General features: G+C 35.6%; 1 protein-coding gene across 1 annotated transcript; it reads right to left on the bottom strand.

The window, feature by feature from the left end:
• Window positions 1-5838: 5838 nt before the first annotated feature.
• On the bottom strand, window positions 5839-12082 carry LOC306866189 (ras-related protein Rab-38-like). The gene is made up of 3 exons (XM_079411272.1): window positions 11832-12082; window positions 8559-8839; window positions 5839-7640 (listed from the first exon to the last, which is right to left on the bottom strand). Exons 1-3 carry the CDS (start codon window positions 12040-12042, stop codon window positions 7488-7490), a joined length of 645 nt encoding a protein of 214 aa, XP_079267398.1. The 5' UTR covers window positions 12043-12082; the 3' UTR covers window positions 5839-7487.
• Between the last annotated feature and the right edge of the window lie 2558 nt (window positions 12083-14640).

Consider the following 14640-nt stretch of genomic DNA (forward strand, 5'->3'; position numbering starts at 1 on the left):
ACTGAAATTGTCATTTTGTCCGACAAACAAATGAGACAGGAGAGTAGATTAACATGGCGTCTTTCTGTGGTTGAAATAAAATACATTCTGATCTTCTTTCATGTTTAACATACTTTAAGTAAATATGAAAAGACGATCGGTTTACGTGTGCCGCTTGAACCGAAGCGCTACAGCTATCTGTCACGACACATTACATTAGAGCCACAAGATGGCATTTATTGTTTGAATTTCTTTAAAAAATTACCAAATTTGAAAGCTAAGACTTTGTTTCATACCAGAAGTAAAAAATGCAAAAAAGGCATGAAGATCTGATGGTTGAAACGTTGTAATAAAAAATTTTATGGAGCAGTTATAGCAGTGTGTGGACATTACTTTTGTATTTTGCTTCATACCAGAAGTAACCTGCTCTGTCTTGTCTGTCGGCATGTTGTCAGTTTCTTCTTTGCTCCGCGGTCTTTTTTATTGTGAGAGAACATGATGTGCGCCGTGAGAGCAGCATGGCTTGTCGGACTTAGCAACAGTAACTAAGGAGGGTGGGTTTTTGCAAAGGGTCTGTATAGAATGGAGGAGGACTGCATACTGCACAGTGTACTACTGACTACTCTTTAAGAATAGTTTGAATTGTGATAAAATAATACATTGCTACATTGCTGTCACATGAACATTGTGTTTAAGTCATTGAGTAGTGTCAAGATGTATCATATGCATTATCATGATAATTATGGTTGTTCTTTATTTGTACAACAGTTTGTATAAAAATGACATTTTTGGCAGTATGAACAAATAATAGATCAATGAAAATTGACATTGGTTAATTTAGATTGCATTGTGGGTTTTAGTATTCCATGCGATGTTCAGATTTTAGCAAATGTGCAAGATCATCCAAGTTTTGTATGCATATAGAACATGTAGTACATAGTGCACTGCATACAGCAAAAATAGTGTGTGATGGAATGCTATTCTAAATATGATATCTTTCTATAGTTTCTCACACACAAAGTTTCTCCGTCCATGAAACCTCCTGTGAAACAGTCTATTTTCTCACATTTGCTGTGACACTGACTGATAAGATCGGGACACGAGATGAACTACAGTTGGATATGTGTTCTCTTTCTGTTAGTTTTAATCTTTTACCTATCTTTATCTCTCTGTCTGTCAACATTTTTCCTCTCACTGTGTGAGTGGTTTGAATTGCACTACTGACTACCAGATGGATGGCACTCCAGATATAAATGTACTTCAAGAAGTGAGAGAGACATTTTAGAAACTGCTGTGTCCATGCACATATTGCCATTTTTAAAGGCAAGATATCTCTATTTTTACACATATTTGTGTGTGTGTGACCCTGGACCACAAAACCAGTGTTAAGTGTCAATTTTTTTAAATTGAGATTTATACAATATCTGAAAGCTGAATAAATAAGCTTTCCATTGATGTATGGTTTGTTAGGATATGACAATATTTGTCTGAGATACAACTATTTGAAAATCTGGAACCTGAGTGTGCAAAAAAATCTAAATATTGAGAAAATCGCCTTTAAAATTGTCCAAATGAAGTTCTTAGCAATATTTACAGTAAGAAATTTACAAAATATCTTCATGGAACATGAGCTTTACTTAATATCCTAATAATTTTTGGCATAAAAGAAAAATGGATAATTTTGACCTATACAATGTATTGTTGGCTATTGCTACAAATATACCCCAGCGACTTAAGACTGGTTTTGTGGTCCAGGGTCACATATATATATTTGATATTATTAATAATATGTAATAACATAATGTATTCTATTTTAACATATTTTGCCCATATTTGGTCTTCCCGTTCCTGTCCTCGTTTCATGTCATCATTAGTTTGTTAGTCCCCACTTGTGTTATTAATGATCTAGTTTAGTCTCCCCTTCACCCTGTGTTTCTCTGCCTCTGTGTCCAGTCTGATCGTGATTCAGTGTTTATCTGTATCTCCAGCGATCCCTGAGTCTTTTGAAGAAGCTCCTTGCCTCCTCATTCCTGGCTCCTACGTGTGTTGTGACAGTATCGTTATTGTTACCTATTTTTTTTTCTCAAGAATTGTGAAAGATGTTTTAGGGCCTGTACTGCCCATTGTCTTTTTATATGCAATATTTATTAATTTATTCTTTTTCTTCTACCACAAAACTTGCTTCAGCATTTTTAAATCTTGATTTTTTTGTTGGAAAATCTTGCTTGATGTTTAGTCTGGTCCAATATCCAGTAATCTGCTCTAATCTGCTCTAATCTAATCTGTTCCTTATGTAATATAAGCACATCAAAATCTTATTTTCAGGCTGAAGCACTACATGAATGCGGAGAACTGAGACAAATCACAAACAAAAACACTAGTAATGTTTTTTTTTTGGCATCATAATAGCTACCATGTTTATTTTAGCAGTGCATTATTTCTTTGGATGTATCATGGCAGTACTATCACAATCCTTGAAGTGCCTTTGAGTACATCATGTCCTATACACGGTTTTGCCACAGTATGGGGAAAAGTCATGAGAAAGAAAGGGCTATTTCTATTGCTATAAGTCTGAACAATGCAAAGTATGTGAGTGGGAGGATGTTTATGTGTGCTCATCTCCATCTAACCGTTTGGGTGTGTATGTGTGAGTGAGTGAGTGAATGTTGCTCTATATGAGAGAGATTCAGCGGCTGTGTCAGGCTGTGTGGGTGTCTGTGTGTGGGATGCTCTCTCTTGCAAAGCTAATGTGAAGTGTTCAGAGAGCTCAAGAGAAGCGCATAGAGCTTTTAATAAACATAGGTAGCCATGCAAATGTCCACTCCCCCATAAACGCCACATTTAAAGCTCCTCTATTCTATTTCAATAGCACCACCCAAATGCCAATTATGTCATTAAACATCTTGTTTGATCTAAAAACGTCCTGTGCAGGATGTGCAAAATTTCACCCTTCCGACTCGATTTTCTGCTTTCATCTTTATCTCTACGTATCTGCGAGAGTTGCAGAAATCGACAAAGGCATGGGGATGTTTCAGCAAATTAATTCGGCTGTTTAATTAGACTGTTTTTGATGAAGTGCTGAGGAGGAATCTGCAGCTGGTGTCTGTCACAGTTAGAGAGGAGTAACACCCTCACTCCCTCCGTCACATTCACTCGTTTTCTCTCACCCACAATCCTTCTCATTCGCTCACTCGCTGGAATCCAAAACTTATAATGAGCAGTCTGCCTCCAAAGCTAGTTCCTGTGCATAAATTATTTTAGCATGATATTCTGCTGTTGAAATCACTGTAATAACGAAAGGAACTATTTTAGGCAGGCTAAATGTTTGGGAAGGACTTCAAATGTAACGTTTTACGACTTAAACAGCGCAATTATTATTGTTGCCTATTTAGAGTAAAATTTCTTCTTTAGTAGAATTACCTTGATAAGGTATTTTCATTTTCACTGTTCATGGAGACGTCTATTTGACATCTGCATTAGGCCTAGGCTACGTCTATAGGACGTTTCCTATCAGATGTCAAATAAATGTCTATTAGTTGTCTTTAAGATGTTTATGATTTAGAATGTATGTAAAACGGACATCTTACAGACATCTGTCAGATTTTTGTAAACAGCAGATGCTTTCCAGATCAAGTGATCTTTAACAGACATCTTGCAGACGTACGTGTGCTAGCTATAGCCTACGTAAATAACACTATAAGATTCCAGCGATAAGTAATCTGTCAAGCAGTTGATAAGTACAAAATCTAATTTGTAAATATTAAACAATTTTAACATTATTAAAAAAAGTGACTGAGTTACTTAACCAATAGCTACACCCGATTCACTAAACGAGTCACACTGTTTTTTGAGTGTGAATGGGATTTGGAGCCTCATGATTTAGGCTAATTGTCATACTCAATTATAATTACATTAAGTAGAGAAGCTTGATTCAGTGACTCATTTTGTGTTCATAACGGAAAAATACTGGCCTACTAAAGCAACAACAAACAAAGCGCTTTGCGTAAAGGCTTCTGAATGAATCTTTTTGGTTTATAAATTAAAACAGAGTCATCTAAGTCACCCTCCATTAACAACCAACCCCAACTCCCCTGTTTTGCTCCTTGGTGCAACGAGACGTTTTTGACATATGAGTTGTTATAACTTCAGAATCTGGGTGTAATTTTTGACAGGTCCATGTGTTTGAACAGTCATGTAAAATCTGTAGTTCGTTCATGTTTTTTCCATCTTAGGAACATTGCGAAGATCAGACCTATGGTTTCAAAAAAAGAGATGGAGATGCTTGTTCATGCATTTATGTCTGCACGGTTAGCAATATTCTGTACACTTGTTTGAACAAATCTTCTATGGATCGATTACAAGTTGTACAAAACGCGGCTGCAAGGCTTTTGACTAGGACCACAAGGAGGTCGCACATTACCCCTGTGCTTAAGGCCCTTCATTGGCTTCCCATTGGTTTTAGAGTGCATTTTAAACATTTGGTCATTACTTATAGAGCCCTGCATGGTCAGGCACCTTCTTATAACCATGATCTATTACATGCACACTCTCCTGGCCGGTCTTTGAGGTCTTCTGACATAGACCTTTTAACTATTCCCAGAACACGTCTTAAGACAAGGGATGACTGTGCTTTTTGTGTCATGGCTCCAAGGCTTTGGAACTCTCTCCCCTTGTCATTGAGAACTATGTGTTCTGTTGAAACTTTTAAAAAACAACTAAAGACATATCTTTTTTGGATAAGCTTTTAACTAACAATATGGTCTGGAAGCACATTTTTGTGATATTTGGTGGTATTTGTACAGCTGGTACTTTATCTTCTTTTGATTTTAATCGTTTATTGTAAAGCACATTGTGACTCCTTGTCTGTGAAAGGTGCTATATAAATACATTTTACTTATAACTTCAGAACACTAAACTGTCCAAAAATTAATCAAATATGCACAATTGACAGAATTTCTTTTTTCTTCTTCTTCCTCTGTTTTTTTTTTTTTGTAGACTTATGAATATGCCCAGCCACTGCAGCCAGTCAGGGTGACCTTGTTCCAGGACATTTTTTTTCAGGAGTTTTACTTTCAGAATAAATGCATCATCGTGACTAACAGCCCAAATAACAGCAACCAAATAACTCGCCAGTTTGGAGAGAAAAACGACATGTTTAGAATATCTCAGGCTAGTTTGAGAATGAGAACCTTACTTTTCATCTCACTCTCTCTCTCTCTCTTCTTGCTCAAGCTCTTATGTGGAGAGTAATGGCACTCATATGACTATGAGCAGGAGGCAGGCCTATGCGTTTTTCCAGCAATCTGTGGTAGTCAAATGTAATTCCTGTGAGAAAAGCAGATGCATGTAGTCCATTAATAGGACACAGAGGTTCTCATATCACTGTTTTCCTCATCCATGAACACCTTGTGCAGCACAAATAAACAAAACACACTTATTTGAGCCTCATTCTGAACGCATGTTTAAAAAAAAAAAGAAAAAAAAAGTGAGAGCTAGGCACATTATTAATTAAATCAGTGTGTTCTAAGTGAATTCTCTAAATTTTGGGCATCTATAAGTGTTTCAGTAGAGCAGATTTCCAGGAAGCTGGTATGAAGTGCCTCCTCGTGCTCTATAAGGAATCAAAACACAAAGATATAGCCTGCAGAGGCAAAAAAAAGTGGCATGCAGTTGTCATGGTGATAACAGAGTAGAATATAGTTGTAGAAAGAACTACAAGGCTGTTATTTGTCTAGCCTTCCCACAGTCCGTTATCCCACCTGAGAGATCACGTTTATGTTGTTATACACCCATTTAAATATAATTGGTGATGATAACTGTTATATTAGTAGTGCTAATCCTGCAAGAATGAAGTCAGTCAACAAAACAAAGGATTTTATTTTATTAAGCTACTCTAAATGTACACATTATATGCACATTTTTCATTGAATATTTGCCATAGCATAAAAATGTTTCTTTGTTACATTATATTGCAAAATCTTACAAAACAAAACAGACTTTCATATCTTGATGAAATAACTCACGGATACATATTCAACGATACAATACAATCCCATAACACAACACCTCCCACACAGACATATAATATATGAGAATAAAAACTCAGTGTTTGCAGCAGGTCCAGATGGATATGGAAAGGCAGTAGATCAATATACACATTAAAGGATTTGAATAAAGCACATGGTGATGTAGGGAATCATGGGAGATTTATATAATGTCAATGAGTCATACAGTGAATCACTGCAAAGGAGATGTGAGATGCAGAGAGTGAAATAGGAGAGGGATGAAAATGGAAGGATGGTAGTAGATAAGAAGTGCCAGGATGTTCAAGGAGACAGAGCGGATGAGGGAAGAGGTTGGCAGCTCTCTTTTTCAGATATAGTTTGAGAAATTGGTTTAGTGCAAACAATTAAGAGACATTTCACTTTAATTATAAATAGGTGTTATTGCAGAATGCATGTTCATATCCTGTAAATTAAAACCACAAAAAGCCCGTAAAGTAGTATTTATCTTAGCATGACAGTCCTTTAACACTGTCAATATGGTAAAATATGCATACTATAGAATATCATAGTAAACTGGTTTTAATGCTGGTTAAATGCCCTGTCCATTGGTTGTTGACTGGATGAAGGCAGACTGAATATTTAAATTAAAAATTTGCATGGATGAATTGTTCATAATAAGATCAATGCATTTAGAAAATATGTGAATTTTCATGGCAACTTTCACAAAATTAAAAATAAATTTATTTAAAAATTAAAATGAAATAAACAGCTTTTAAAATCAACTGCTGTCTCTTATGAGTAAACCAAAGCACAATATTGATGACTCCTACTGACTGACTGAATTTTGTCCACTCAAATGCTCTCTAGAGTGAATATTTCCCTCCCACTAACACTACCTGCCACCAATTAGCAAGTAGCAAATAACCGCCTGTTTCAAAAGTGAAAATGCATAACCCAAACGTAACACATCTTTAAAATGTTTAGTGACATTAGATCAGAAATATAGCTGAAATGCAGAAGCAAATCACTTCTGAAAGTATCTTGACAAGGGTGTTGCACATTAAAGACAGTCCAAAAAGTATAATGTTATTTTTCAAATAACACTGGGGTTATTAAAACTCAGTCCACCAGAAATAGTAACTATATTTTGATGTACATACTGATAAAACCTTTCTGTTTCTGAAAACATAATCAGCTGTCTGTGTCGGTCAGGAAGATGTTCTATAATCTCTCATCTTGTTCAGTCAAGCGTGCCAGTCCAGAACTCCCCAGGTTTTGTTAGACATAAATAACACAAAAAGACCAAAAAATGAAAGTGCAGCTTCAAACATAAATACATTTACTCTGTGTGCAAGCTCAAAGTGTCTGTAGTTTAATGCTGTAACTAACGGACAGATCTCTGTGGTGGTTGCGGCTCATCACTGGTTGACCACCAGGGTGTGAAGGTCATCCTCTTCAGTCCAAGGACCACCAATACTGCTGCCATAGATTGCTGCCACCTTCTCAGGGTTTGAAACATGCAGAACAGGTCATTTCTTTATCAGTGTGGAGCTGAGGAGAGATGGTATCTGGAACCACTGATTTCAAGATATCATTCTCAGTGGCAATTATGTGTTTCACAAGGAAGTTGGCAGCTTCATTAATGTTGATGTTTTCCTAAAAGTTAGAGAGAAGGAACATACATGAAACATTTTTTAGACAACCAGGTTTCAGATAGTTTGATTTGATCATTTGGAAATAAGACGCCATTGAACTTGACCTGTGAACAGTAATGAATTATTAAAACCATAAAAATGCTACTAGATGGAGGTTAATTTAAGTCTGCTTGGACAGTTCATTAAGGATGAATGGATAGAAGTGCTGAAATATATAAATAAATAAATCCCTTTGAAACCTCTCTATTGGATTTAATGAGAGCGTCCCGATGTACCAACAGTCCATTCTCCCGTTCCCCCTTAGCAACTGCTCTGCATGTGCGTGGCAGGTCTAATTAGCATGCAAATATTAATAACCTTCAATCAGAAGCTTTAATCAAGCACTAAAGGCTCTGACAATACAAGTTCTGTCAAAAGATATTTATTAGACCGCTGTCAGTGGGATAGAACAGCCATTTTATTATACATATAGGTGGTCCTTGCTAGTGGTAGCTACCATGTTGAGATCACACGACAAACAAAATAATCCTGATAGTGATCGGCTACAAACAAACTCTCCCAACACTTTTAGCTGCGGAACAAATTTATTAGACAATAGGTGTCCGTTTAAAATCTAAGATCTCTCTATAAATGATTACTATATTTACATACCAAGGAATTTACATGGCACTCCAAATAATACAAGTGTGCATATAAAAATCAAACAAACAAAACACAGTATTACCTTGATACCATGTCTTTTTAGTTTAATTCCTACATGAATGCACTAATTAGAGAATATACTACAATGGCATATCAATTTACCATGGTATTAGCATCTGAAACCATCACTATACTATGGTACTATAGGTCAATAGACAAATATTCTCTGTCATTACTGTTGCTTCATCTAAAATCATACCAAAATCTTATGCCTTACCTTAGCAGATGTCTCAAACCAGCCCACAAATCCATTCTCTTTGCAGTACTGGTCCATCTTCAGGCTGTTGTTAGTCAGAAAGTCTCTATTTTGGTCGCACTTATTAGCCAGGAGCACTGTGGCGATACTCTGGCCATTTGAAAGTGTTAATTTTGAGTCCAGATCCTCCTTCCATTTGGAGACAGCCTCAAACGTGGTGGGTCTGGAAACATCAAAAACAATGAACGCCCCCATGGCCTCCCGGTAATAAACCCGCGTCATGTTCCCGAACCGCTCCTGACCTTCCAGTGCAGATCGAGAGGGAGAAAAAAGGTATAAAAAAACTGAAAAAAGCACGACACAACAAGCCAAATACCACTACTATTTAAAGGTTTGCGGTTGGTAAGATTTTTTTTTTTTTTGTTTGAAAGTTTCTTATGTTCACCAAAGCTGAATTTGTTTGGTGGAAAATACAGTAAAAAAAAGTAATATTGTGAAATATTATTACAATTTTAAATAACTGTTTTAATATATTTAAAAAATCTATTCCTGTGATGGAAAAGCTGCATTTTCAGCTCTTCCAATTTTCAGTGTCACATGATCCTTCAGGAATTATTCTAATATGCTGATTTGGTGCTATGGAAATATTTCTTGTTATCTATGTTATAAACAGTTGTACTTTTTTCATAGTTTTTTAAGGATTCTTTGATGAAAAGAAAGACCAAATGAACAGCATTTATTTGAAATGAAAATCTTTACTGTCTTTCGATCAATTTAATGTGTTTTCACTGAATTAAAGTATTAATTTATTGAGAAAGTAAAAAAAAAAAAACGGCCAAAAACTTTTGAACACTATGCTGAATGCATAAATTGCTTATACATAGTAAGATATTTTAAGTAGCAGCTCATGGTCTCAAATTCAAGAGCCTGTGCTTGCAGGCTAAATAAACCTATCATTATTAGATTTAGTATAATGAATCTACTGGTGAAGAACACATGACTCTTTACAATTCTTTGTGCATGCACTTTCCTGCAATGCACATCGTTCTGACCGGTATCCACAGCAAACAGGAGTTGTTCTTATTCAATCGAATATGCTCGTTACGACTGACTTTTCCAGCAATTGGCACATTCCATCTGTGCACCTTTCTCTTGTCTGACTCTGAATGCAGCCACTCATCTGGGCTGCCAGCATTATAAAACATTCCCTAGGACAGCTGTTTCTCTCAGCTTGTTCTGTTATTTGTTCAAAATTAGAATCAGGAGATGTGTGTTGATCTCCGTGGGTCTGACAGCAGTCTGCTTCGCACTTGATGGACCATGAAACAAGAAATGCTGTATTGGTTTTGTTAATCCATATGGCCGTTTGAGATATTGCACAGGTGTTGTACAATGAAATATGAACAACGAATAAATCATCAATCAAGTCTAAATAATTCTTGCCTTTGCTTAATGTGTTTATGAACAAAATGCAATTTTCAGATTTGAATAAGAGTTTTTGCTGCTATCGATGACTGAATGGGAATGCCCATTCAGAAAGTGGTACAGTCACCTAACTTGACAAAATGTGCATGCATTTGATGAAAACTATTAGTCTCTAACAAGGAAAATGAACTCAGCATGTTTCACTTCATGAAACTGTAGGTCAGATGACTTCCTGGGCAGCAATGAGGTGTATATGAAGCTCACGAGGAGTTTATGATGATGCATGACTACTGAGTCATGTCAGGATGAGAGTTTAACAAAAAGCCAGTCCTAACGGGAACAGTATAGTAATGATGAAGAACAAACCCTTGAGGTCCTTAGTCCGGTTTAGACTTACTGTACTGCATTAGGCCTCATACACCTTATCCTAACTAGACTTCCTCAAAAAAGTTTTTGTTTTTGCTATTTAATTTATTAAAATTTGCTAAACACTAAAGTACCATTGTTACCACAGTTAGTTAACCTACTACAACTACAGTGATAGGCTACAAACAAACAATGACAGAAAGATTTAGCTTCATATACAGTAGCCTACAGTTTGAAGGCTATATACTAATTACTACAGTAGTAAGAATAACTCTGTCCCATGTTATTTTGGTGCAAACTGAAGTTACCATGGTATATACTTACGTTTATATAGCCTATTAAATAAACAAGTAAACATCTTAAAGAACTACATTGGTTTTCCATGTTGGCTATGTTTCTCAAAGTCTTTTTGTTTTTAAAATATGCTGATGTTTCGAGCAGGTGTGCTGTTTTAAAGTGAAATTTACCGAGGACTGAGAACAGTAATGCTGGAAATACACACTTCCCGAGATTTTCCGACAGTTTCATCCACGTGCTTCATCTCTCAATCTCGCTCACATGAGAGACCTTTCCAAGCGGGCACGCGGAAAACCAGTTCTCAGCGGCGCGTGCCCGACACGCGAGGAGCGAACAGGAACGAGCACAAGTTCATGGTTTGGGATATTTTGTCGCAGAACAGGATCAACTGACATTAACGACGTTAAGCCGTAATGGACTAATTTGATATTGACAAAGAGCTGCTTTTTACAGTTTCACGGATCTTCACCTTACAAAACCAGCCCTTAGGAAAATTAACCATGATTTTACTATAGTAAAAGTGTAGTAACCATGTCTATAGCGGAATGATTAACATTTGTATAACCATACTTTTATTACAAATACCATGGTTAAACCATGGTTAGTGTAACAAAATCATGGTTAGCTGCTGTTTTTTGTTTTGTTTTATTTGTAGTAAAACTATGGTTAATTTTCTTAAGGGAAAATAACTAATAATTTATCAACGTTACAAAACTTTCTCGATTTTTCCCTATAAAATGATAACGTTAACAATATTTTACCTTAAATTATTCCTTATTAAATTATATTACATAGAAAAAAAATAATTATAAGGTAGTCAAATTTGAACTTTTAATAATAAAACCTTGAAATTTCTTGTAAAATAGTCCTATACATTTTTAACCTATGACCTATAACTTACAGTAGCCCATTTTCCATTCAAATGACTAATATTTTTACAGTTTATGTCGTGTTATTAAAGACACTTGTGGCTAACCTCTCAGTTTTATTGTAGTAACTGTAACTATTACATTTTTGCTGAATCTATGGTTACCGTATTAACTGCTTTTAAGGAAAAATATACATGAATATTTAGTGACATTTCCATCAAGCGAATTAAGATGTGTTAAAAACAAAAGCACCTTTTGCATTTCAGCATATTTTTAATAAATGCTGACACGGATATGTCTTGGCTTTGACACACTGCTATAGCCTACTTTCTGTTACCTGCGATGTCCCACAGCTGCAGCCGGACCGTCTGTGAGTCCCAGTTCAGAACTTTGAGCGCAAAATCCACCCCGATGGTCGCTCTGTAGTTAGTGGAGTACGTCTGATGCACATACCGTTTGATGATGCTGGTCTTCCCTACTCCCAAATCACCGATGACAAGGATTTTGTACAAATGCTCTTTCCGATTGCTATGCATCGCTGAGGACATTTGTGTGTCCAGAGTTTATCGCACTAACTAGTCATCTGTCATTGAACTTAAACTGGCACCGCCCAGGGCGTGGGGACACTTGTGACCAGCTGTCGGACAAACTCTGTTTTAGTGCTCGTGCACTAAATATCCTGCCAATTCAGAGTTTGGCAAAGCTATCTATCTATCTATCTATCTATCTATCTATCTATCTATCTATCTATCTATCTATCTATCTATCTATCTATCTGTCTATCTGTCTATCTGGTGTTATGTAACTGTCTGTCACTATCTATCTATCTATCTATCTATCTATCTATCTATCTATCTATCTATCTATCTATCTATCTATCTATCTATCTATCTATCTATCTATCTATCTATCTATCTATCTATCTATCTATCTGTCTGTCTGTCTGTCTGTCTGTCTATCCTAACATAAAGAGAGAGAGAGAAGTACATAAAGGAGAGACTATAGAGGAGGTGTAAGTGCATTCCACACTTAATCATGGAAACTGTGAAAATAACACAACCACGCAAACTCCAGTCATGGTGCATAGCATCTCCAAAGACTTCATTTTGTGATTATATGTACCCACATTGAATATATATATATATATAAATAATGATTAAAGTAAAAACATTTGTAATTGAGTCCCCTTTTAATAACACTCAGGTAAAACCAATATTTTTACACGCTTTGAAGAGAAATAAAAAAGGCTTATCCACACCATAACTAAAACCTCGAAGTAACGGAATTATATTGCAAGCTACATTCATCCCACTGTCACAAAGCTTAATCCACTATGACCATCATATTGAATCAGCACAAATAGTTAGTAGAAAAATACATCACACGCACACACGGCTGAAACCTACATTCTATGAATGTCTTGTCAGAAAAGGCAAAGAGCGAAAAATGCAAAAGACTTTTAGAAAATGTACAAAAGTTCTCAAAAGAACATTAAGCACTTATTTCAGCTAATGGCACTGCTTTGCATGCAAACATGTGACCTTAGTACATTACACCTATTCAAGAAGAATATTGCACATTGATTAAAAGAATAGATGTCTGTTGGTAGGTACAATGTGCATTCCTACTAAGTCTAAACAGTTTAACTTAAATAAGTTCATAAAGTTCATACAAAAATCCTATCTTTAATTGGAGACTTTCATGTGGTTTATAGGCTTTATCAATGAAAACTGTAATGCCCTGTGTGTAAGAATCATGTCCACAGTGTAATAAGAATGTGAATTTTGTTTTTGGCTCATCTACTGTATGTATGCATTTGGAACAAAAGCCTGAGTGGATTAAACAAGGAAATGATTTGCAAATGGAATTATTATATTTTTGGAATCGGCCCTGCATTCATATATATTGCTTTATGTATAAATAATCTGTTAACTTACATAACTCTTCAAAAGTTTGGGGTCAGAAAGTTTAAAAACAAAAATGTTTTAGAAAGAAGTCTCTTATGCTCAACACGGCTGCATTTATTTGATGAAAATACATTAAAACAGCAACACTGAAATATTATTACGATTTCAAAAAACGGTTTCTATTTTAATATATTTTAAAATGTAGTTTATTCCTGTGATGGCAAAGCTGAATTACTTCTGAATTACCTTCAAAACATCATTGTAATATTCTAATTTGATGCTTAAAAAACCTTTCTTATTATTTTCAATGTTGAAAACAGTTGTGCTGCTTAATATGTTTGTGAAAACATTATTTTCAATATTATTTTGTTACTTTTGGTCAATTTAATGTATCCTTGCTGAGTAAAAGTATTAATTTCTTTCAAAAAATCTTGCTCACCCCAAACCTTTAAGTGGTAGAGTAAATAGTTGATTTTTATTGAATCTCCCATTAGTTTGTATCATTTTCTCAAATGCCATCTTTCAAATTAAAGTTAAAAATGTATTATTAAATACTTCAAGTAATACTGGGACATGTTCATATAAATAAATCCAGTCATCTGAAAGACATATTATCTATATTAAAGTGTTAGATTTGTTCCATATCTGAATAAACCTGCCCTTACCACTATTTGATTTATTATGAAAAATATAATAATAAATATTATTTTATATGATGTTATATAAAGTGGCAGAACATGCAACCTCTAAACTAGGGAAATAACAAAAATGAACAATATTTAAACAAACTACTTCGTGCTCAAAGGCTTCATTTGGTCCTACATTCAACCGTTTGCGTTTCCGTTGTATGTGAAGAACCGTGCAAGATGTTCAGGCATCTTGCTGACAGGCAACAAGAGAGATAAAAATGTCATCGCCTGAGGCAGGAGTTTTGTAATTTTTCCCACCTATGTAGATTGATGTTGTTGGAATGTTATTAAGTAGCTGTAAAGCCATGAAGTACACAAACTGACCAACATCAGAAACTTCTTGCCAAGAAGGACCATAAACTTGTCAAAGCGCTCTAGTGCACAAGAGCATATCAAGTACATCCTTAATTATCTGAAGAGCAGTTTGGTGAAGTGCCTTCCCCTACGCAGATCGGGATTTTGAGGACGGGCTGGATTCCAAGCACCATAAAACGCCCTCAGCGAGTGCTTCTATATTAAAAGTTTACACTCCTTGACTTTTACAGCTGGG

This window comes from Barbus barbus, assembly GCF_936440315.1.
Source record: "Barbus barbus genome assembly, chromosome: 47".
In the NCBI taxonomy this organism is placed as follows: Eukaryota; Metazoa; Chordata; class Actinopteri; order Cypriniformes; family Cyprinidae; genus Barbus; species Barbus barbus.